The sequence below is a fragment of the Podarcis liolepis genome, assembly GCF_965112155.1.
Source record: "Podarcis liolepis genome assembly, chromosome: 17".
NCBI classification, from domain to species: domain Eukaryota; kingdom Metazoa; phylum Chordata; class Lepidosauria; order Squamata; family Lacertidae; genus Podarcis; species Podarcis liolepis.
Window position 1 is genome coordinate 37,324,946 of NC_139571.1, and position 24,554 is coordinate 37,349,499.

At 48.1% G+C, this 24,554-nt stretch overlaps 1 protein-coding gene across 1 annotated transcript in view; it reads right to left on the reverse strand.

Moving 5' to 3' along the window:
- The window catches only part of SHB (SH2 domain containing adaptor protein B), a 171,079-nt gene extending 147,081 nt beyond the window's left edge, over window positions 1-23,998 (reverse strand). Inside the window, exon 1 of the mRNA XM_083481847.1 lies at window positions 22,680-23,998. Within this exon, the coding sequence (XP_083337973.1) occupies window positions 22,680-23,372 (693 nt within the window). The 5' untranslated portion in view covers window positions 23,373-23,998. The remainder of the gene's footprint in view (window positions 1-22,679) is intronic.
- Between the last annotated feature and the right edge of the window lie 556 nt (window positions 23,999-24,554).

The following is a 24,554-nucleotide window of genomic DNA, read 5'->3' on the forward strand; positions in this document are numbered from 1 at the left end:
TGTGGTCTGGTGCATCTTGTAGAGCAAAAAAATACGGTAAATCTGGCCCTTGTGGCAGCATATGTCCTTGGGTAAAATCTTTTAAAAAGCTCAGCAACTCCAATCCTAAAAAAAGCTCAATATCTTCGGTCGGCCCTCATGCTTGTTCACTTCATCAAATCCGGCCCTCTTTGAAAAAAAAGTTTGGGCAGCCCTGCTCTAGAGAAACTGTCCAATATAAGTGCAGTGACAGAAGAGAGGTGGAATTCAACATTGTGCTAGAGCAGCTATTTCGCTGAATCAGCCCACAGTGTTTGTGGAACAATACATAGGGTGTGTGTACCCCTTGATAGGTGACGTCCAGTCCCACTCCTCTTGATACTCATCCCAATGGCATTCTGCCGCAGGCTCCTCCCTCCCATGTGCCCTCTAGCTGCTTTGGAATATACCATATTTTTCGCTCTATAAGACGCACCAGACCACAAAACGCACCTAGTTTTTGGAGGAGGAAAACAAGGGAAAAAAATATTCTGAATCTCCGAAAACCAGAACAGCAAGAGGGATCGCTGCGCAGTGAAAGCAGCAATCCCTCTTGCTGTTCTGGCTTCTGGGATAGCTGCACAGCCTGCATTCGCTCCATAAGACGCACACACATTTCCCCTTACTTTTTAGGAGGGAAAAAGTGAGTCTTATAGAGCAAAAAATACGGTAAGTACCATCATCCCTGACTGTTGGCCATGTTGGCTAGGTTGGGAGTCCAATAATATCTGAAGGGTTGGAGAAAACTGTTCTGTTTAGCAGCATCCAAGCTAAAACCAGGAGCATTGTTGTTGAAGTGGAATTTCCCTACTGCATGCAACATGAAGGTCATGGTCAGAAGAGGAAACTGCAGGCAATTCTCCCTGGGGTACCTAGGCTGTGTGCCTAGCGCACTCAAACCACAGTCTTTCCCTTGAGGAATTCTGGCCATTGTAGTTTACCCCTCACCAGCAACCTTAAACAAACTACAGTGCCCAGAATTCTTTTGAGGGGGGGGGGAATGCTTTTCAAATGTGCTCTAATGTTATAATGTGTACACAGCCTTAGCCCTTCTAAGGCTAGGAAACGGACGACACAAGAGAGCCAATTCTGCGCCACTGCTTGCTATAAACCTCAAATATCCATGGCAGGGCAGTCCAGGATGGAACCCTCAATGCTTTTTTGGGTGACCCTCAGCAACATTTCATGACCGCCCTCGCCCCCCTGCAGCCCTCGTATTGCCTTCCCAAAGCTGGGTAAGGAGGTTCTGGGCTTTGAGAAGGAGGCATGAAGCTCTGACAGGCTCCTAGAGTCCCTCCACCTCTTTCCTGAAACCTGGTTAGTGCTTTCCCAGCTTTGAGAAGAAGGTAGAAGAGCTCTAGGGCCCTGCCAGAGCCTCACACCTCCTTCCCAAAGTCTGCCAGCTTAGCGAAGGCAGCAGAAGGGCTGGGATGTTTGTCAAATTTTGGCTTTGCTCCCACACATGCGATAAGGCAGTGTGCGGCCGGCGGATTCCACAGTGAAGTACTCTTGCAGCCCACTTGGGATGAAAAGTTGGACCGCCCTGATTTACAGTATCCTCTCCATCCAGGAAGGGACGCGGGTGGCGCTGTGGGTTAAACCACAGAGCCTAGTACTTCCTGATCAGAAGGTCGGCGGTTCGAATCCTCACGATGGGGTGAGCTCCCGTTGCTCGGTCCCTGCTCCTGCCAACCTAGCAGTTCGAAAGCACATCAAAGTGCAAGTAGATAAATAGTTTCTGTGCACTGCTCTGGTTCGCCAGAAGCGGTTTAGTCATGCTGGCCACATGACCCGGAAGCTGTACGTGGCCAGTAAAGCGAGATGAGCGCCGCAACCCCAGAGTTGGTCATGACTGGACCTAACGGTCAGGGGTCCCTTTACCTTTTACCTCCATCCAGGAAACTCATCCCTGGGAAAAGGCACTAGGGCTACCTGCCCCTGCACTTCCAGCTAGCCTACTTGTTATCCACTCTACTCCAGGTATGTTGGACTGTGGGATGCAGGACAATGACATCAGTCAGACCTCTGTCACCACTTGACAGAGGTGTGGCATAAAGGTACATCCTCAGTTAGACTGTGGCATCTTGACTGTCGCTGAGCTAACCAGTGCATGTGACAAAAGATAGTGATACCAATCAGAGACATTTTATTAGATGCTTAATCTCTGTTCTAATGAGCAGAACCCCGCCAACACAGTTTAGCATTCAGCGCAAGAGATAACCATCTCAATGATTTGCAATAGGTAATACATGGCAGAAGATAAGCCCCAGCTTGGTCTTATTGTTGTGTAACAACCTAGAGCCGAGATAAGATGAACGCACATGATTCATCACCATCATTATCACAATAGCAGCATTCAGGTTACCAAGTTCTGTGGGCAATTGCCATGTGACTCAATATGATAAGAGAGGGCCCCGATTCATACTTTCTTTCCATCATGTTGACTTAAGTCCTCTGGCTGTTTAGAAATCAGTGGAAGGTTGGAGAAAGGTCCCATCAACCAAGAGCTGGTGGAAGAAACTGGTGTTTTGCTCTCTAAGGGTTCATCCACATTTGCCTTTGCACCACATTTTCGAGGCATGTGTCTGGGGTTTCCAGGTCTGTGTCTGAGCAGGTTTTCTCCCTGGGAAAACCCATGGTTTACTGCTGAATCAGAGCAAACAGCAATCCACAAAAAACCTGATTGTCATTTGCTCCAATTCAGCAGTAAAATGCGGGTTTCCCCAGGCAGCATCAGAAACTCAGATATATAACCTAGGTGCCAAATGGCACCTTAAACCAAAGTTTCACTTGCCAAGACGGAATGTCTACTTGCCATTTTGGAGCAAGTCTTATTTTTCAAATGGTGGGCTTACTGTGACTGATTCTCAGTTAAACATCTGGCTAGCTCAGATGACAACCTTCAGCTGGGTTAAGAGCTTTGAGAACTTAAAAAGTCACTTGATCCAGTGACAGTCCACATATATACTGGCCTATTCTTTTCCTCATGGTTACTGCTCTTGCTCAGGCTGCGCAGAAAAAGTATTTTTCTTCCAGAAGTCCAGGGATTCCAAACCTTGACCCACCAGTAGCCCAACACAGTAGCAGCCAAGAGTTTGAGTTTCCTGCTTTCAAATAGTTTCTGCCTTTGAGTACTGGGATCATATTCAGGGGCGGTATGTCCCATTTTGCCGCCTGAGGTGGAATGGAAAGGTGACATCCCAAAGCAGAGGTGATGATGGCAGGTCCAGCGAGATCTTGCAGAGCTCTCGCAAGATCTCATGGAGTGCACATGAACTTGTCAGAAGCCACTGCTGGCACCTCTTCTCTGGTGCCAGCAGAGCTGGTGTGGTGGCCGTGAAGGTGCTGCATCTTGAGTTTCCACCACCTGAGGCAGCTGGCTCAGTCTGCCTCTTGGGCAGGCCGGTCCTGATTATACCCTACTCCTTAACAGGTTTCTGCTCTACCCATCAATGGAACAAACCATCTTCCACTGCTATCCTAATAAAGTGGTACCTCGGTTTTCGAACATCTCCGTTGACAAGCGTTTTGGAACTCGAACGCCGTAAACCCGGAAGTAAATGCTTCGGTTTTTGAACGTGCCTTGGAAGTCAAACCGGAAACACAGCTTCCGTATTGAGATTTCCGTTTCGAGGCTTCCATTTTGAATTTTTGGTTTTCGAACATTTCAAAACTCGAACGATCTTCTGCAATGGATTACGTTAAAAAACCGAGGTACCACTGTACTCCCTCCACACTGCAAGACAAGGATAATCAAAGCAGTAATAATAATAGCTACTTCTTGCAATGTGTTCAGAGACATAATTTTACTGTTTACTGTTTTCATTTCCTAAGAAAACTGCTTCACAAGTGCTTTGGTTTTGAAACTGCAAAGGTGTAATTCCCAGTACATAAGCACCCTTGGCTGGAACAAAATAATGAAGGAAATAGATTTGCAGATATGTTTTCACTGAGAGCCATGAAGCAAGGTCCAGAGGACAGCAGCACAGAACTCCATGAATACCTGCAGCACACAGATCAGTCTCCGCTTCATGCCAAAATAATTAAGTGATTAATCCGCCTGTATGAATCAGCCCTAGGAAAATATGGGAGAGAGGAAGCCTCCAGATGCCAGTGACAACTAACTAGAAACCCCAGAGGCAATATTTTTCAGGAAGGGGTAAATAAATATAATAAATATATTAGAAAGGTCTGGAATCTTACATGGAATTGGAAGGAGGAGGAAGAATTTGGATTTGATATCCCGCTTTATCGCTACCCGAAGGAGTCTCAAAGCAGCTAACATTCTCCTTTCCCTTCCTCCCCCACAACAAACACTCTGTGGGGTGAGTGGGGCTGAAAGACTTCAAAGAAGTGTGACTGGCCCAAGGTCACCCAGCAGCTGCATGTGGAGGAGCGAGGAAGCGAACCCGGTTCACCAGATTACGAGACTACTGCTCTTAACCACTACACCACACTGACTCTCTTAGGAAGGGACCCTAAGAGTCATCTAGTCAAACCCCTGCAATGCAGGACTCTCATCTTAAGCATCCATGACAGATAGCCATCCAACCTCTGCTTTAAAAGCTCTAGTGAAGGAGAGTCCACCACATTCCGAGGGAGCCTGTTCTCTCAGCTCTCAGTGTCAGAAAGTGCATCGGAATCCCTTTAGTCAGAATCTCCTAATTTGAATCCATTGGTTTGGGTCCCACACTCTGGAGTGGCAGAAAACAAGCTTGCTTTCTTGACTTAAAACTCAAGAACTTAAAAGGTCAATAAAGGTGGGTTTGGATGTTTCCTTTGCAAGTGAAAGGCACTTATAGGGGATGATCAATACGCATGGGAGCTTAAAGGTAAAGGGACCCCTGACCATTAGGTCCAGTCGTGACCGACTGGGGTTGCGGCGCTCATCTTGCTTTATTGGCCAAGGGAGCCAGCGTACAGCTTCCGGGTCATGTGGCCAGCATGACTAAGCCGCTTCAGAGCAGCGCATGGAAACGCCGTTTACCTTCCCGCCGGAGCGGTACCTATTTATCTACTTGCACTTTGACGTGCTTTCAAACTGTTAGGTTAGCAGGAGCAGGGACCGAGCAATGGGAGCTCACCCCGTCACGGGGATTCGAACCGCCAAACTTCTGATCGGCAAGTCCTAGGCTATGTGGTTCAACCCACAGTGCCACCCACGTCCAGTGCTAATTCTCTTCTGCAAATGTCCCTCTATCAAGGACCCCAGCCAGGCATACTTCTGATTCCCCTCAGCAGGAGAAAACATGAATGAAAGACGGCTGGGGAATTAGTGGGGGAGAAAGTTGAAGCATCCCACCCCACCACCAATTTTGATCTACAAAAACCACTGCACCACCACCCCATCAGCTTACCCCCTAACAGCGTTGTATTGGGATCCCTGTGTTTCCTCATAACATCTATCGCCACCATGCAGGCATATGGCCTAGGCCTCCTGCTTGAGCCACAAACTACCGTATTTTTTGCACCATAACACTCACTTTTTTCCTCCCAGAAAGTAAGGGGAAATGTCTGTGCGTGTTATGGAGCGAATGCCTGCGGGTGGGGGGGGGGATCTGCTGCAGTCGTGAGCAGAGGATCCTTCCTTCCCTCCTCCATGGTTACAAAGCATGGATCCACATGGATCCTCAGGATTTTTGCATTGGGCTACTCCAAACTCACTGTCAGATCACATGAACCACAAAAATCATATATCCACTATTTCATGTAGAATATTTTTTTCTTGTTTTCCTCCTCTAAAAACTATGTGCGTGTTATGGTCTGGTGCGTGTTATAGAGCGAAAAATACGGTACCTAGAGAACATTTGTTTGAGTTCTTCCAACCCAAGCTTAGTTTGGAATGCCTAATGTATACACTGGAGAAGAACAGTTGAGCCTCCGTCAAGGCAAGAGCAGCATAAGGAGGGCAACATCTGCGCCGTTCTGTGCATTTGCGCCTTTCAGAAATAACGTTGAGATCTCGGCCTCTCGCTTGACGGTCCCCTTTCTGATTTATTTATACAGGACCACTTAAAGTTACAGATGATGCCTTAGTAACTGCAGACATCAGAGAGAAAGCAAATGCCATCTGAGGGAGGTTTTGACATCCATCCCAAATTACCACTTCCTTTTGAGAGGAGGCCAGTGGCTGTGGCATTAAATCAGGCCAGCTGCTAACAATATGGAACCCAAGCGCGAGATGGATCAAGGGAACTATGCACATGCCACAAACCTTAAAGGACGGGGTTGGGAGTGGGGGAGGCTGGGGGGAGAGAAAGAAACCCCTCGACATTACTCAAGCTCTTGCAGCCAAATGCGAAGACCCAGTCGAAGGACAGCTGCCGCGCGCCATTTTAAGAGCATCTCCCACATTACTTGCCAATCCCTCACACATTAGTGGAATTACTTAACAGAGTACAAGGGTGACTCACTTGACTGTCCAATGTACATACAGCCAGAGCCACAGATTGCAGGAACAAAGGCGGACACCATTTCATTTCCCCGTAATAGGAAGTTTTTAATGTTTGACGTTTATTATGTTTTTATATGTGTTGGAAGCCGCCCAGAGTGGCTGAGGAAACCAACCAGATGGGCGAGGTATAAATAATAAAATTATTATTAAAAGTTATTCTTATTCAGTGAATCTTTGTTTTTTTAAAAAAACATACGCACATACCAAGAGCTGGCATTGGATAAGGTTATCAAAGTGAGTGATAAAAACACAGCCTTTTAAAATTAAGGGGAGCATCTGTTGTTTGGGCTTTGATATTAAATAAAATTGTATTTGGTTTCCAGTCTCCTGGCTTTGGGTTCTTACTTCCTTGGATGCAAAAACAAAAGTCAGTCATACCTGCCTGAAAGCTCAAAGACACATTTAATCCACAGCCAAGGCTTTCAAGCCGAATTTAGAACAGCTGGGATCTGAAGAGGTACTTTAAACATGCCCAAGGGCTAGGGGCAGGCCTCATGGGATTCTCGACTTCCCTCCCCTCCTTTGAAAAACAGCACACAGTATCAGAATCTGCCACTGGAAGTCCCTCTCAGTTTAATTTGCTGCACGACATGAAGGGAATCGGTTTGAGAAACCACGGGTGACGCTGAGCTAGTTGTATGGATCTTTGGTTATTGTGCCTTTTTCATAGCAGTAAAGACCGGGAGCACTTTTTCACAGAATCCAGACTTCATTGCGGGTATAATCCACATGTTGCAGACTTCCCACAGTCAAGTAGCACAAGATCACAGCTTTGGTTTCAAAAGAGCACATTAAAATGTGCTCTTAGGGAAAAGGGGAGGGGTAATTTTTTGAAAATCTCATGGTGTTCATTGAGAGTAATTTCTCATCTTTATTTTCCCCCAGTCCAAATAAAGTGGAACCTCGGCTTTCAAGCGTCTCGGAAGTCGAACATTTCGGCTTTTGAATGCCGAAAACCCAGAAGTCTTCAGTTTTCGAATGCTTTTCGGAAGCCAAACATGCCACATGGCTTCCATATTGAGTTTTCAAGGTGTAAGTGCTTCCAGAAATGCAGGCTTCGGTTTTTGAACGTTTCGGAAGTGGAACAGTCTTCCGGAATGGATTATACTGGAAAACCGAGGTTCCACTGTACTAGGAGTGTGTTTCAGAAAGCAATCAAAGATGTGCGACTTGATGGATTCCAAACTACACGCAAATCTGTTTGGCTCAAGTCAACACAGGTTGGTCAAATCAACCCAGGAGATGTGAAATTTCCTTGTTGACATGCATCTCAATATGCAATTCAGGGCAGTGCGAGGGACAGAACACCTTTTTCTTTGGGGTGGTATTCAACTAAGTTTTATTCACAGCAGACTCTCGGAAATTAATGAAACTAACTTAAAGTCATGCTCATTGATTTCTGTGGGTCTTCTCTGTGTAAAACTTAGAATCCAATGTTGAACACCCAGGGTCTTCCATGGGCAAATACGAGGCCTTGAATGCAACCAAAAATAGTCCTGTACAGCTCTTTGTGCTAGATCTTCACCAGAAGCCATGCAGTTCCGGGTTCAAGCCTCCAGATTTTGCATGAAAAGTGTTCCTTGAGAACCAAGGCTTCCTGTTATGCTAACAATGAGCAAGAGATATGACTGGCTTCCTCCACTGTCTCCCCATTCTCCTATGCAGTGGTACCTCGGGTTAAGTACTTAATTCGTTCCGGAGGTCCATTCTTAACCTGAAACTGTTCTTAACCTGAAGCACCACTTTAGCTAATGGGGCCTCCTGCTGCTGCCGCGCCACCAGAGCACGATTTCTGTTCTCATTCTGAAGCAAAGTTCTTAACCCGAGGTACTATTTCTGGGTTAGTGGAGTCTGTAACTTGAAGCGTATGTAACCTGAAGCGTATGTAACCCGAGGTACCACTGTACATGCAAAGGAACTTTAAAGCTCTTGTTTCTAATTTAGAACAAACTGCAGTTTTTCATTCATGTAAAAGTGGGGGGAAAGGGCCTGACATCATGTTTGGTCTTGGTTTGAACAAACCAGAGTTTCCCACATTCAAACATGATGGGGAACAGTAAATGGGAAGCTCTGAACTTCCTCTGTTTGCACATGAAGAAAAGGATTTGCCACAGCCTGTTCTAGCAGGAGGAAATCGTGGTTTTGCATTGCTTCTGAAACCAGGCCCCAGACAATCAAGGAGATCTCGGTCTCCATTGCAACACAGTTCTGCAAAGTGCAAGGAACTGTTGAACGAGCCAGCCACAAGGAGTTCCTAACATTTTTGGTCAAAAAGATAATCTAAGAGATTACAGTTCTGCAACTGTGCTCAAATTCCACTTGGGAGACCTGCGCAGAGATCGTGCAATTGTGAACATCTGGAATGCCTCGCTGGGATGTCTTAGATGTTTGCGCCTGGTTATTCACCCAATACCTGTTTTTCTTGTACAGCTTCATTTCCCAACAAGTTTGGATTCTTTAGCTGTTTTAAAAAAGAGACAGGTTATTCAAGGCCACCTTATAAACCTGCCACAAGCACAGTTTCCTTGTCAGTGAAGGATGAGTATGAATTTCTTCACTGTTAAATCAAGTCACATATTCCTAAAGGAACGGTCTTTTGCCTGTCTCAGCAATAGAAGGATTTGCCTTTCAAGTAATGGGGAATAAATCAGTACCTAATAAAAGAACTTTCAAATATTATATATGGCACAGTGATCTAAATCCCTGAAGACAGACCCTAATCAGATCATACAAAAAGCATTCGGGCAGTATGGAGCAATGGGTAGTGTTGAACTGGGAAGACCTGTGTTCAGATCTCAGCTCACTAAATGCCCATGGCCAGTTATTAACTCTGCATACACACCATACATTGAAAGTACATTTAAAGCACATTCTTTCCCACAAAAGAATCCCGGGAACTGCAATTTACTGCTCCCACAGCTACAATTCCCACTATCCCGTGCAAACCATAGTTCACAGGATTCTTAGCTAGGGTGTGTGCGCTTTAAATGTATTGTGTGGATGCAGCCTCACAATATTGTGGTGAAGATAAAATGCGTGTGTTTGGGGTGAGGAAGATCCATTTAAAGTTCCTTGGAGGAAGGGTGACATTAAAAATGGTGTTGCTGTTGTTGTTTAGTCATTTAGTCGTGTCCAACTCTTCGTGACCCCCTGGACCAGAGCACACCAGGCACTCCTGTCTTCCACTGCCTCCTGCAGTTTGGTCAAACTCATGCTGGTAGCTTCGAAAACACTATCCAACCATCTCGTCCTCTGTCGTCCCCTTCTCCTTGTGCCCTCCACCTTTCCAAACATCAGGGTCTTTTCCAGGGAGTCCTCTCTTCTCATGAGGTGGCCAAAGTATTGGAGCCTCAGCTTCAGGATCTGTCCTTCCAGTGAGCACTCAGGGCTGATTTCCTTCAGAATGGAGAGGTTTGATCTTCTTGCAGTCCATGGGACTCTCTTAAAAATGTAATAAGCTCTAAATCTCACAAGATTCATGGGATATAATCAAGCATTAAAAAAATACATGGGGACCTGGAAAAAGCTCTAGGTCCTGCTAAATAATAAACACCCCTTTATTCTAAACTTCATGTACTGTGTGTGCTGCAGCGGTATCCTTTTTTCTATCTCTCTGGCTTATGCAGGACTCCTGACCTGTTAGAGAAATTATTGATAAAGGAAATGTATTTATTTATTTAAATATTTTTAGACTGTCTTTCACATGGCATCCCCAGGTGGTGTACAAAAAACAACAACCCCAAAGAAATAAAACAAATAAGCCAAATTCCACATTTCTTTTTACACCTGTGAACCCAACCTCATTCCTTAGAACATATTTTTACAGTCATACCTCATGTTGCGTCCGCTTCAGGTTATGTCTCTTCAAGTTGCGTCCTGCGGCGACCCGGAAGTAACTGGAATGGTTACTTCCGGGTTTCGCCGCTCGTGCATGCGCAGAGGCGCTAAATCGCAGTTTGCGCATGGGCAGAAGCACTGAATCGTGCAGTGCGTGTGTGCAGACATGGCACTTCTGGATGCAAACACTTCGAGTTGCGGTTGTGCCTCCGGTACGGATTACGTCCGCAACTCAAGGTTCCACTGTAATACCGGGGACACAGGTGGCACTGTGGTCTAAAGCACTGAGCCCCTTGGTCTTGCCGATTGAAAGGTTGGCGGTTCGAATCCTCACAATGGGATGAGCTCCCATTGCTCTGTCCCAGCTCCTGCCAACTTAGCAGTTCAAAAGCACCAGTGCAAGTAGATAAATAGGTACAGCTGTGGCGGGAAGGAAAACGGTGTTTCTGTGCACTCTGGCACTCGTCACGGTGTTCTGTTGCGCCAGAAGCAGTTAGTCATGATTGCCACATGACCTGGAAACTTGTCTGTGGACAAACGCCGGCTCCCTTGGCCTGAAAGCGAGATGAGCGACACAACCCCATAGTCGCCTTTGACTGGACTTAACCGTCCAGGGGTCCTTTACCTTACCTTACCTTTTACTTTCATTACCACTTGCATTTTGGCATTGCCTGCCAGGCTGCCCCACTCCCCCACACTCGGCACTTTCTGGGCACTAGAAAAGCCAGAGAGATCTCGCTGCCACAACTGGGGCGGAAGCAGATAAACTTCGCTTTGTAGTTCTCCTTTGTAATAGCTAACGCTGAGGAAGTCCACTCCTACAAAAGTTAGCAGAAATATCATCAAAAGTCCCCGAACAGGAAAATAAGGAAATAAGGAAAGTTCCATTGTTGGATCTGTGTCTTCAGAGTTCAGAGAAACTTTGCTCAATGGTTCAAAGAAGAATTCAACTTTTCCCTTTTTTAAAAAAATGTCCTTGGTCTCAGGCAAAAATAAAATGCTAACAGATGCTTCATTCATACCTTAATAGCACAATAGCAGATTTATTTTCAAGAAATGTTGCTCTATAGCCTTTGTACCATCTTGTGTCCTGAGTGAATGTTTATTATCACGGCTAAATAGCCAGCGTGTGTCTTGAGGGGGATTTAACCTGGGTCGTTTCACGCACAGTCCAACACTCTAACCACTACACCACACTGCCTCTCACAGGACTTCAGCTTTGTGTGACATTCACTCATTTCTTTTCTGAAGCTGTGCTACGTATCCAGATGCTCTAGAATTTCACTAACCTGCCAATGGCACTGCACTTTAAAGTAAAATTTAAGTCTGTTTTTTTAAAAAAACACACACACTGCAATATGAATGAATATTTCCAATGTAATCACTCACTTCCCTGAAAGAATTAAGTGTTTCCAGTCAGTGACTCAAAAGGTAGACGACTGACACGGCAATAAATATTTTATCAGAGCTTTAATCTTCCTTCCCCCTGACAAGGTGATTTATTTTGGAATTACATGCAGACAGGACGTAATTTATCGCCTTAAAAATGTGCCACCTCCCAATACTTTCATGTTCTGCTCCCCAAGACATGTGGGTTTACACGATTAGCCACATGCGATATCCACAGGGAACCCCATCTAACGCCAAGCCCCATTGAAAAGTATGAGAGATGAGTGCAAGAGAGTTGTCATGTGTGCCCCATTCATTTCAATGGGGCTTGCACAGGAGGGTCTTCCCCACTGAATCTGTGCCCCAAGCTCGCACTGGGGCAGAATATATATATACAGTCATACCTCGGGTTGAATGCGCTTCGGGTTGAGCGCGTTCGAGTTGCGCTCCGCGGCAACCCGGAAGTAACGGAGCGTGCTACTTCCGGGTTTCGCCGTTTGCGCATGCGCAGATGCTCAAAATGATGTCACGCGCATGTGCAGAAGCGGTGAAAAGCGACACGTGCGTGCGCAGATGTGCCATCGCTAGTTACGTTTGCTTCTGGATGCGAACAGGGCTCCAGAACGGATCCTGTTTGTATCCAGAGGTACCACTGTACTGTATTTCCTATTAGTCCTGTAACATTCTTTCCTTTCCCTTTCCTTGCCATGGACCTTTTCTTTCTTCTTTTTAAAAAGAGACTATTGGAGACCTTTTCAAAAATTGTGTTCCTTAAATCAGGGGTGAGGAGCTTATGGTATTCTAAATGTTGTTGGAGCCCCAGGCAGCATGGTGATGGGGATGGTAGCTCAATAACATATAGAGAGGGACACAAGTTTCCCCATCTCTGCCTTAAATCTCAAAAGGAATCTTTTTGTTGTTGTTGTTTTACAATTTTTTTTAAAAAAACGACCAAAGCCCATTCTTTTATGAAGACCCCTTCCTGACGCCCCCTCACATAGCCTGGTCTCCTTTTCTGCCCCACTCCCTACCAGTAATAGTTCCAGATTTTGGGGAGTCAGTGGGGAGTATAAGATACCTTCAAAAGGCCTCCTCCCTCTGCACTGTGGCGGCCCATTGAGGCTACAATCACACCGTGCATTTAAAGCACGATGCCACTGCTTTAAACATTTGTGGCTTCCTCAGAAGAATCCTGGGAACTGCAAGGGTTTAGCAATCAATCCTTCTTCCTAGGAAACTGTAAATTCTATCTCTGCGGGGGAGTAAGGGCTTCCTCACAGCTCTCTGCAGCCTTAAAAACCTGCAGCTCCCAGAATTCCTTGGGGGGTGCCTTGAATATTTAAAGTGGCATCATAGCACTTTAAATGTATGGTGTGAATGTGGCCCGTGTGGCTCTCACCATTTGGGCTGCCTCCGCCTCCCTTCTGCACCTCCCTGGCAGCAGTTCATTATAGACAACACAAAGCATGACATCACAGCATTTCCACCAATCCTGCAGGTGTCAGCTAACCAAGTGGTGGGAGGTCAGGGAAATACTGAGCAGTATGACATCAACAGACGCGGGTGGCGCTGTGGGTTGAACCACAGAGCCTAGGACTTGCCAATCAGAAGGTTGGCAGTTCGAATCCCCGCAACGCGGTGAGCTCCCGTTGCTCGGTCCCTGCTCCTGCCAACCTAGCAGTTCGAAAGCACGTCCAAGTGCAAGTAGATAAATAGGTACCACTCCGGCGGGAAGGTAAATGGCGTTTCCGTGTGCTGCTCTGGTTTGCCAGAAGCAGCTTAGTCATGCTGGCCACATGACCTGTGTGCTGTATGCTGGCTCCCTCGGCCAACAAAGCGAGATGAGCGCCGCAACCCCAGAGTTGGTCATGACTGGACCTAATGGTCAGGGGTCCCTTTACCTTTACCTTTATGACATCAACATCACAAATGATCATCACTGGGAAGATGGAACTCTGCAGCTGATACACACTCACAGTAATGTATAGTTAAGCTGTTCAGGAGCAATCTTTAAGCAGGGAAACTGCTGTAAAACCAGGACTTTTTTTCAGCTGTGGGAACTCAGTTCCGGCACCTCTCAGGTGGACACCATTGCCATTCAGAGAGAGACAGGAAGGTGTTTATAGTGAGTTCCGGCACCTCTTTTCCTAAAAAAATAGCACTGCATAAAACACTCCAGCTACAATCCATTGAATTCCACAGGATTTAAGCCCAGGTATTCTGGGTGGGACGCAGGTGGCGCTTTGGGTTAAACCACAGAGCCTAGGACTTGCCGATCAGAAGATCGGCGGTTCGAATCCCAGCGACGGGGTGAGCTCCCGTTGCTGGGTCCCTGTTCCTGCCAACCTACCAGTTCGAAAGCACGTCAAAGTGCAAGTATATAAATAGGTACCACTCCGGCGGGAAGGTAAACGGCGTTTCCGTGCGCTGGTCTGGTTCGCCAGAAGCGGCTTAGTCATGCTGGCCACATGACCCGGAAGCTGTACGCCGGCTCCCTCAGCCAATAAAGCGAGATGAGCACCGCAACCCCAGAGTCGGTCACGACTGGACCTAATGGTCAGGGGTCCCTTTACCTTATTCTGGGTGGACAAGGTTAGGACTGCACTGTTAGCTAGCTTCTTTAAAGAAATACATAAATGTATATTAATGACGGTACAGCACATTGCCTAGGAGATGGCCTCACATGTCCCTGCTCCAAATCTTGCTTCTGCTATGAGTTAATCAGCCACAAGCCATTTTTCTTGGCCTCAGCCCTCCACTTGTAACACAGAGGAAATATTACTGGCCTACCTTGAGGGATTGTTGGAAGGACAGCAGCAATGTAATTGCTGCATGTGTAGTGCTTTGGACACTAAAGTGCAATGTAAGGTATAAAATGTAAAAGGTAAAGGACCCCTGGACGGTTAAGTCCAGTTAAAGGCAACTATGGGGTTGTGGCGCTCATCTCGCTTTCAGGCCAAGGGAGCCGGCGTTTGTCCACAGACAGCTTTTCAGGTCATGTGGCCAGCCTGACTAAATCGCTTCTGGCGCACAGAAACACCGTTTACCTTCCCGCCACAGCGATACCTATTTATCTACTTGCACTGGTGTGCTTTCGAACTGCTAGGTTGGTAGGAGCTGGGACAGAACAACGGGAGCTCACACAGTTGCAGGGATTCGAACCGCCGACCTTCTGATCGGCAAGCCTAAGAGGCTCAGTGGTTTAGACCACAGCGCCACCTGTGCAATGTAAGTGCTAACTAGTAGTGGTAGTAGTAACAGCAGCAATAATATATTTCTTACCACCCACCAGTGTTAGTGAATAAAAAGTCACTGCTATAGTGTGAGGCCACCCAAAAGGGATTAGAAGTATGTACAGAAGATCGGAAGCGTTTTAAACTACTGGAACCTTCCCACACACCTTTGCCTGTTGTGAAACCTCTCGGCATCAGCCAAGCCACAGAGTTCCCTGCGTATGGCAAGAGGATCCTGGGGCAAGCTCTAGCATGAACACTCGGCTTGTGTGGGGTGGCAGCCACCCCACTGTTGCCCCATACAAACCGAAAGAGCATCCGCGAACACACCCAACACTTCCGCATGGCAGCACGTCAGAAGAATGTTAATGGCTACCATCCTGTTGCTCCAGCAGTTTCCCCAGTTTGCTCCAGTAGTGCTAGCTAGCTAGCTTCCAGGCACACACTTCAGAATACTGGTTTTCAGTTTTCAAATCAGCCTCCCCCAATGTGAAGTTTCAGACTACAGTGGTATCTCGGGTTACAAACGCTTCGTGTTACAAACACTTCAGGTTACAGACTCCGCTAACCCGGAAGTAGTACCTCAGGTTAAGAATTTTACTTCAGGATGAGAACAGAAATTGCGCGGCGGCAGCAGCGGAAGGCCCCATTAGCTGTATCTCAGGTTAAGAACGGACCTCCGGAACGAATTAAGTTCTTAACCAGAGGTACCTCTGTAATAACTCTGTACAGCAGTACCTTGAGTTACAAACGCCTCAGGTTACAAACAATTCAGGTTACAAACTCCGCTAACCGGGAAGAGTTAACCTCGAGTTGAGAACTTTGCCTCGGCATGAGAACAGAAATAGTGTGCTGGCGGCGCATCTGCAGCTAGAGGCCCCATTAGTGAAAGCACGCCTCTAGTTAAGAACAGTTCCAGGTTAAGAACGGACCTCTGGAACGAATTAGGTTCGTAACTAGAGGTACCACTGTACAACTCTCAGCGGTCCTAGCCAGCCGCAGCCCTATCAATGATCTGGGCTCAGTGTCTCTCAGCAAAGGCTTGCCCCTCCATTGACTGCAACCTTCCACCGAGGACTGACTTCGAAATTCTTTAACAGCTCAAACAGCACTGGCATTAACTTCAAGCAGGACCTCTTCCGTAGTGGGCTCTGAAATTAAGATATTGTGGCAACCCAGCAAGTGTTATTTCCAGTGTTGGAGTTGGAGTTCCACCATTGCAGGATGGTGATCTGATATTCAAATTCCAGTCTGATTCCCTTTCATTAATTTCAGGCAGGGAAACAAATAATTAGCAGTAGGATGTGTAACTCTTGTGCAAGCTAGCATCCAAATGTGGATCCCACTGAAAGGAGGAGCTTCTGTGTTCAGGGCGACACTGGCTTTCCAGCTGCAACTTCTAAAAGAAAGCATATCCAAGATACTCTACGGAGTTTCCTACATACCTGGTATCAGAGGGTAAAAAGAGCAGAAAGCTCCCCAAAAACAAAGGGCCAGATTTTGCACATCTGAAACACTGCAGCTGCTGGGGCAGGATATAAATTGGGAAGCTTTAATAGATAAAATGCATGCTAATATTTTCAACCAAGGAACTCTGGAAAGGCTTCTGTAGTAGACCATGCCTTCTAGAATGCACAAAACACTGTGTTATAGATTAGATCTACTTCCCTCGACCAGAAATGGGGAGCCACCAGCACTCCAGATGTTTTTGGAGTCCCAGCAAGTTGCCCAATGGCCAAGGATGATGGCAGCTGGAAAATAATAATAATAATAATAATAATAATAATAATAATAATAATAATAATAATAATAATAATTATTTATTATTTATACCCCGCCCATCTGGCTGGGCCTCCCCAGCCACTCTGGGCGGCTTCCATAGAAACCAAAAATACAGTAAAATATCACACGTTAAAAACTTCCCTGAACAGGGCTGCCTTAAGATGTCTTCTGAATGTCAGGTAGATGTTTATCGCTTTGACATCTGCTGGAAGGGTGTTCCACAGGGCGGGCGCCACTACCGAGAAGGCCCTCTGCCTGGTTCCCTGTAGCTTTGCTTCTCGCAATGAGGGAACCGCCAGAAGGCCCTCGGCGCTGGACCTCAGTGTCCGGGCAGAACGATGGGGGTGGAGACGCTCCTTCAGGTATACAGGACCGAGGCCGTTTAGGGCTTTAAAGCTCAGCACCAACACTTTGAATTGTGCTCGGAAATGTACTGGGAATCCAATAACATCTGGAAGGTGATAGGTTCCCTGTTCCTGACCTGGACAAAAATCACCAGTTATAAAACTACTTGTCTCTCTTTCCACATCAGCAGTACAGTGTTCACAGCTCCAGAAAGGGACGGCATCTTCACCTCCAGGCCATTTTGGACATTGCTGTCCTAGACCTATAGGCGATTGCAACATTTGGTAAACATGTAGAAATACTTCTGAACAAAGCAGATGAATTCAGCTTCTGCCTCTAGCGTTTGCTTGCTTTGATATGATACCTTCCCTCTGCAAGAGCTCAGCAACATAAATATGTTGCAACCGATAACAGTCCTTTCAACTTTGATCTCTGCCTTACCTCTACAACCAGGTTTCTCCCTCTATTTACGCATATTTCTATCAAACTTATCGCCATCTGCTTCTCCCTTGCTTTTTTTTATCTGCTCCGACTCCCAAACCTCCACGACTGCTGGATACAATTAAGCGATCGTGTGCGCACAGTCCAAATATTTACATCCACTTGAGCCCTCTGAAAACATGTGTGCACATGTTTGTCCCATCCCAAAAAACAGAGCGATGTAAAATGATTGGGGAGGAGGCAGCAGGGTTTGAGCCACATAAACTCAGTGCTTGAGCAGATGCTTTGTATCAGGCATAGGCAAACTCGGCCCTCCAGATGTTTTGGGACTACAACTCCCATCACCCCTAGCGAACAGGACCAGTGGTCAGGGATGATGGGAGTTGCTGAGTTTGCCTATGCCTGCTTTGTATGCAGAAAGACCCGGGTTCAATCTCCTATGAAAGGATCTCAAGGGAAACCTTGCAGGCAACTCTAGAAATGCTGTCAGTCGCAGCCCTGAGCATCAGGTGCCATGTGCAGTTACAGGAGGATTATTGGGCAAGCAATACAGGGCACATTCTCCATTCACAGAGGATGGTGGTAAAAGGTCCAGCAAGCCCAGAGGTAGAAAGCACAGAGGATGCCTACGGACAAAGAGCGTTTAAGAAATGAACTGAAAACTGTTGACATTGCAACACCATTATACAAATCTATGGTGTGAGGGACGTGGGTGGCGCTGTGGGTTAAACCACAGATCCTAGGACTTGCCGATCAGAAGGTCGGCAGTTCGAATCCCTGCAATGGGGTGAGCTCCCGTTGCTCGGTCCCTGCTCCTGCCAAGCAACAGTTTGAAAGCACATCAAAGTGCAAGTAGATAAATAGGTACCGCTCCGGTGGGAAGGTAAACGGTGTTTACGTGCGCTGCTCTGGTTGCCAGAAGTGGCTTAGTCATGCTGGCCACATGACCCAGAAGCTGTATGCCGGCTCCCTCGGCCAATAAAGTGAGATGAGCGCCGCAAGCCAAGGGTCGGTCACGACTGGACCTAACGATCAGGGGTCCCTTTCCCTTTTTATGGTGCGACAATTCTGGTCACCTCCCCTTCAAAAGGATATTGTAGAGTTGAAAAAGGTTCAGAAAAGGGGATGGAGCGATTCCCCAAGAGAAAAGGTTGAAGTGTTTGGGACGTTTTCCTTTAGAGGAAAAGGTGAGTAAGAAACCACACGATAAAAGTTCATAATTCTATGTATGGCCTGCAGAAAGCAGGCAGAGAAAGGTTCTTGTCCTTCTCTCGTAATGCTGGTGATCGTGAACATACAATAAAATTGAACGTTGGAAGATTCGGGGCAAATGAAAGAAAGGACTTCTTCATGCAGCACACAGTGAACCTATGGAACTCACTGCCACAGGAGGCAGTGGTGGCTAACAACTTGGATGGCTTTTTGAAAAGATGGAACAAATTCATGGAGGCTGTCAATGGCTCCTAGCCATGGTGGCTGTTCTCTGCCTCTATGGTCAGAGGCTGCAGTGCTTCTGAATAACACTTGCTGGAAATTGCAGGAGGGCAGAGTGCTCTCTTGTTCAGGTCCTGCTTTCCCACTAGTCTCTGGGTGGCCACTGAGAGAACAGGATGTTCTTCTTATGTTCTGGAAATATTCTGTTTAGCCCAATGCATTTTGAGGCTCATGACTCTGAAAGGGAAATTAAATGCAACCCGCTTAACAAGTCCAAAATCCTAACTTTAAAAAGTCACATGCACCATAAGAAATGAACATCAAAAACTAAAGTGCAACATTCAGTGGTACCTCAGGTTAAGTACTTAATTCATTCCAGAGGTCCGTACTTAACCTGAAACTGTTCTTAACCTGAAACACCACTTTAGCTAATGGGGCCTCCTGCTGCTGTCGCGCCGCCGGAGCACGATTTCTGTTCTCATCCTGAAGCAAAGTTCTTAACCTGAAGCACTATTTCTGGCTTAGTGGAGTCTGTAACCTGAAGTGTATGTAACCTGAAGTGTATGTAACCCGAGGTACCACTGTATCTGTGTTTTTCAGATATGTGTTATTGATGCTAACTGAATTTTTATATTATTTTACTTTTAGAGAGTCCTTGAAGAAGGGTTGTAAGAGTGTCGTCTTCTTCATCAACTGGGGTGGGTCACAGGACTCCCCAGAATCCTTTGCAACACAGCAGACATACAACAGTTCCTCAGCAGATAAGTCAATGTGGAAAGGGTTTCCCTGAAGGCACAACATATGTTTCTCAAAGAAATAGATGTCAAAAGGGAATTAAGAGACCCTTGCCTAAAGCTGCTCCTTGGATCCTGCTCAAGCAGTGATGAAACCATCCATAACTTCAGATGGTTTCAGAGTTATCTGCATGATTATCACCTTTCGATGTCACCTGAATCATCAGGGCCGACAGGCCACAAAACTCCCTCTCCTGGGATATAAGCATGTTTTGAAAACTTCAGATTTGAACCTCAAAAGTGCAGGGCTGGGACTGTGAAGATTCCTCTTCAAATATGCCCCTGATTCTAAGGTTTTCCTTGAACTGCAAGAGATTACATGTGCCAGTTTACCATAATACCCAAACCAATTAAATCATTTCTCTCTTACGTTTGCTGGCACAGAAATTATACACAACCATGCGACAGCAGACCTACCCTTAAAATGCCTAGATGCTCACACCTTAAAAAAAAAAAAATCATCCCTGAACAGAGAGCGTCAGTACTGACTCAAGCAGTTAGAAATACTTTGCATATGACTCAGGTTATTGCCGTACAAACAAGCCCTATTTCCTTAGTGCTTTATCTGAGGGATTAAAATGTCTTTTCTCTTTTACAGATCTGGAAACACAACCACTATCTGTTGCATGCCCTTGACACAATTGCAGGGAGTCATGCTGGCTTTCAGTTGGCCAGATATAAAAAGCGGCTGAGTCACAGGGCAATTTGTCCTGCTAGACAGAAAAGGCCAAGGAATCACTGGCCATACACCATTCTCCCTCTTCCTGTCCCCCTAAGACTGTCTTAAGAGTTGACCAGAGTAACCCTAGCATCTCGCGCTCTGTGTGGTCGGAAAGTTCTGAATTCAGACCTATCCAATCACAGTGCGAAGGAAGACAAAACTGGCAACAACTGTAATTTAACCATCACAAAACTAGAACAGTTGCTCAAAGACCTGCTAAGCCTGAAATGTCTAGGTCTGGTTCCCAAGCTGAGTGGCAGCACCTTCGTGAAAAGAAATGCCACTTAGAAGCTCTGCTGTTAACATGGGTCCCCCGGAAATGAGAGAGAAGAAAGGCAAATAGTTGAAGTCCTCTCTCTTGCTAAAGGAACGGATGCAGGCAGTGCCTAAGCCAGGGGAGGGCTCGGTCAATAAACAAGCCACACATGTATGCACACACTACACAATAGAGTTTCTAGATTTGACAGCTGTGTAATAGGTGCCGGAGCTGGAAGTGTCTGGGTGGGTGTAACAGACTTAATAACCGGCACCTACTTTAAGAAAGTGCGCTTGTGAGAAAAACTGACATCTCTGCTTTGAATACTCCACCTCCTCTCACTTGGAAAGAAAGCGAAGAACAATAAAGGGAACTGTAGTCACTAATGCTCAGAAATTGCCACTGCTAACTGAGCAGCTGTTCCTCACCAATTATGATTGTTTGAATTGTATTTGTTGAAAATATATATACAGTGGTACCTCGGGTTACATACGCTTCAGGTTGCAGACTCTGCTAACCCAGAAATAGTACCTCGGGTTAAGAACTTTGCTTCAGGATGAGAACAGAAATCGTGCTCCGGCGGCACGGCGGCAGCAGGAGGCCCCATTAGCTAAACTGGTGCTTCAGGTTAAGAACAGTTTCAGGTTAAGAACAGACCTCTGGAATGAATTAAGTACTTAACCCGAGGTACCACTGTACATATATTTAAAAACAGATCCTTAAATACAGAAGCCTCTATTCCAGCACAAAGACAACAACAGTCGCCTGCCTAACGCGCAGAACTGACGCGTGCAAATAGAGGAGTTTAGCTGGGTGACCCAGCATGGGAGATAGCGGATAGTATGCTAGACCTGGGCAGGGAAGGCTATGGCTATAAATCCTGACTCAGCCACGAGCTTGCAGGATGGGCCTGGGAAAAAGTCACCACATCTCTGCCTAAGCTACCCAAGAGCAATTGTGAGGATCACTTGGGACAAACCATGTCAGTTCCTCAAGGTAAGAGGGTTACTAGACTGATAAAATACAGAGACCGATTATTTCCCCGTCTGTTCTACACAAAGAGCTTCAAGGAAACCTCACCAATCAGAGCCCCTTCTTTGAGCTAGTTGGGGTCTTTCTATGTTCAAAAGCCACAATAGGTTATTGGTGTTGTAACTGGTCTGTCATGAGCGGAGAGTTTCTGAATACATTCCCTACCACGTTAATCCTCTCTGTTCATCCCTGTCTGGTCGGTATCACTTTTATGTTCCAGAGTGTGCCTCCATGCCACTGACACTAGATAAGAGTGCAACAGCGAGAGGCGGATGCACAGCGCTGGTTCACAGAAGCATGCCAATCATCTGATGAAAGCCACAACAAGGAGGGCGGATTTACACATACAAATGGGCACCCAACAGAGTTATCACCACGGAATGGTTCTTTCACATCACCTCAAATGCTCTGCTTTTCAACAGGAGGTCTCCCATCCAGCTGCCATTCAAGAAGAGCAGGGTCACCTATGCAAGTCCCCCTACGACTATGCACGTGTGAATGAGCCATCACTAGACACACCACACAAGATGGAAGCAGGGGTGCCAACTTGAATGAAATATGCGGGGGGGGGGGCAGGTGCCCTGCATAATCGATCACGTGAGGCAGCACACACACACACACACACACACACACACTCTCTCTCTCTCTCTATTGGAATGGCAATGCCCATCAACTTGGGGGGAAGGGGGCTGAAATATTTTATTGGGGTGGCGGCGAAGGCACCTCGGCCCCTAGTTGTTGTTGGTTCCTATGGACGGAAGCTTCCGGGTCACCTCACTCCCCAGGAAGCCCGTTCCCACATTCACCTGCCAATCAACAAGCGCACCGCGATGGGGGAAGGAATGCACGTGTGAATCAGCGCCAGGTGCGGAGACCTCAAGCGCCACCACTACCCTCGCGAACCAGGCAGACGGGTTTCCACCAGGCTGACAAGCTCACTTACTTTCTCCTTCTTGGTGCCCGAGCCGCCACTGCCGCCGCCGCCACCCTCCGCTTGCTCGGGGCACTTGTTGAGCTTCTTGCGTCCGCTTCCCGACGGGCTCCAGGTGACGGGGGACCCGCCGCCGCCGCTGCCCTTGCCGCCCTCGCCGCTTTCGATCTTGATCAGCCGGTGCTTGGGCGAGATGTACTTGACGGCGGCGGCGTCGGGCGGCGTGGCCGCTCGCCGCTCGCTGTGGCTGCGGAAGAGCTGCGGCGAAGCGGACGCCACGGCCGGGTTGCTGCTGCTGCCGGTGCCGCCGCCGCCGCCCTCTCCGCCGCAGCACGACGCCGACGAGAAGGGCTTGGGGCCGGCGGCGGCGGGCGGCTCCACCAGCAGCTCCTCGGGCGCGCAGTACTCGGCGCGGCAGAGCGCTCTCAGCTTGCGCAGCGACGAGCCGGGCCCGCTGTAGGGATCCTCGAAGTCGCGGTCCTTTTGCGCGCGGTAGGCGCGCAGCAGGTCGCTGGTGTCGTGGCGCTGGAAGCACGGCGACGTGTGGTGGTGGCTGTGGTGGTGGTGATGGTGGCTGTGGTGCCCTGCGCCGCCCGCGCCCGCCGTGCCGTTGCGCTTGTCCCGGTAGTCCGGCCTGGGCGGCTGCGGGGGGCTCTTGGTCTTGTTGTTGCCCAGGCTGAAGTACTTATTCAGCCATTTGGCCATGGCGACGAGGGGACACCATGGAGACACCTCGGGAACCGGTCGCCGCTCAGGGCTGCGCGCAACCGCCGCCAACGCCGCTGCTGCTGCTGCCTCTCTCCGGCTCGGGCTGCGCTCCCTCCATGGGAAGCCGGCGCCACCGCTCCGCCGCCCGCGCCACAAACTTTTCCTCGGCGCGCTCGCCGTGCGCGCCGGGGAAAGCGCCGTGCGTCCTCCTGCCCGAGCTCCGGCTCGCTCTCGGCTCGCCTCCCGGGCGCCGCTCGCCCAGCCTCCGCGGAACTTTGCCGAGTTGCCACAGCTGGGGCCTGACGCACGCAGGCGCGGCTCCGCCTTGGCCGACCGGCCGCCCTGCCCTCCGCGCCGGGGCTGCCCGAGACTCACTCTGCGCCTTCGCCGCCGCCGCCGCCTGGCGCTCTCTGTCTCTCTCTCCCTCGCGCGCGCACGGCGCTCGCTTGCTGCAGCTTGGCCTGCGCTCAGCGCGCACCGGCGGCGGGGAGGCGCCTCTTGCACCGAGAGCCACCCCCCTTCCTCGTGGCGGCGGCGGCGGCGTTGGCGAGGGGAAGAGGCCGGACCAATGAGCTGCCTGGCTGGGTGCGCTTTTTCGCCAGCCAGTGGATTTGCTTCGTTGCTGTTGGAAGGGATTTCCACCACCTCCCTGCCGAAAGGCTGTTGCCCACCCGCTGCCACTGCAGGTCTCCGGGATCTCTCTCTCTCTCTCTCTCTCTTTATCCGAGGTGGTGGAATGTAAACCTGCTCTTTTGGCAGTTGTGCTTCTGTGCTATATTCAGATGAACAATTTCTTTCCCGGATTGAACTTGAAAGTGCCACTTTGCAGCAGAAGTTGGCTGTATACAACACTGATTGGCTAGCATCTGTGACCACCAAAACCTCTGCCCAGATCCACGGAGTAAAGGTAAAGGGACCCCTGACCATTAGGTCCAGTCTCAGACAACTCTGGGGTTGCGGCGCTCATCTCGCTCTACAGGCCGAGGGATCCGGCGTTCGTCCGCAGACAGCTTTCGGATCATGTGGCCAGCACGGCTAAGCCGCTTCTGGCGAACCAGAGCAGCGCACGGAAATGCCGTTTACCTTCCCGCCGGAGCGGTACCTATTTATCTACTTGCACTTTGACGTGCTTTTGAACTGCTAGGTGGGCAGGAGATGGGACCGAAAAACAAGAGCTCA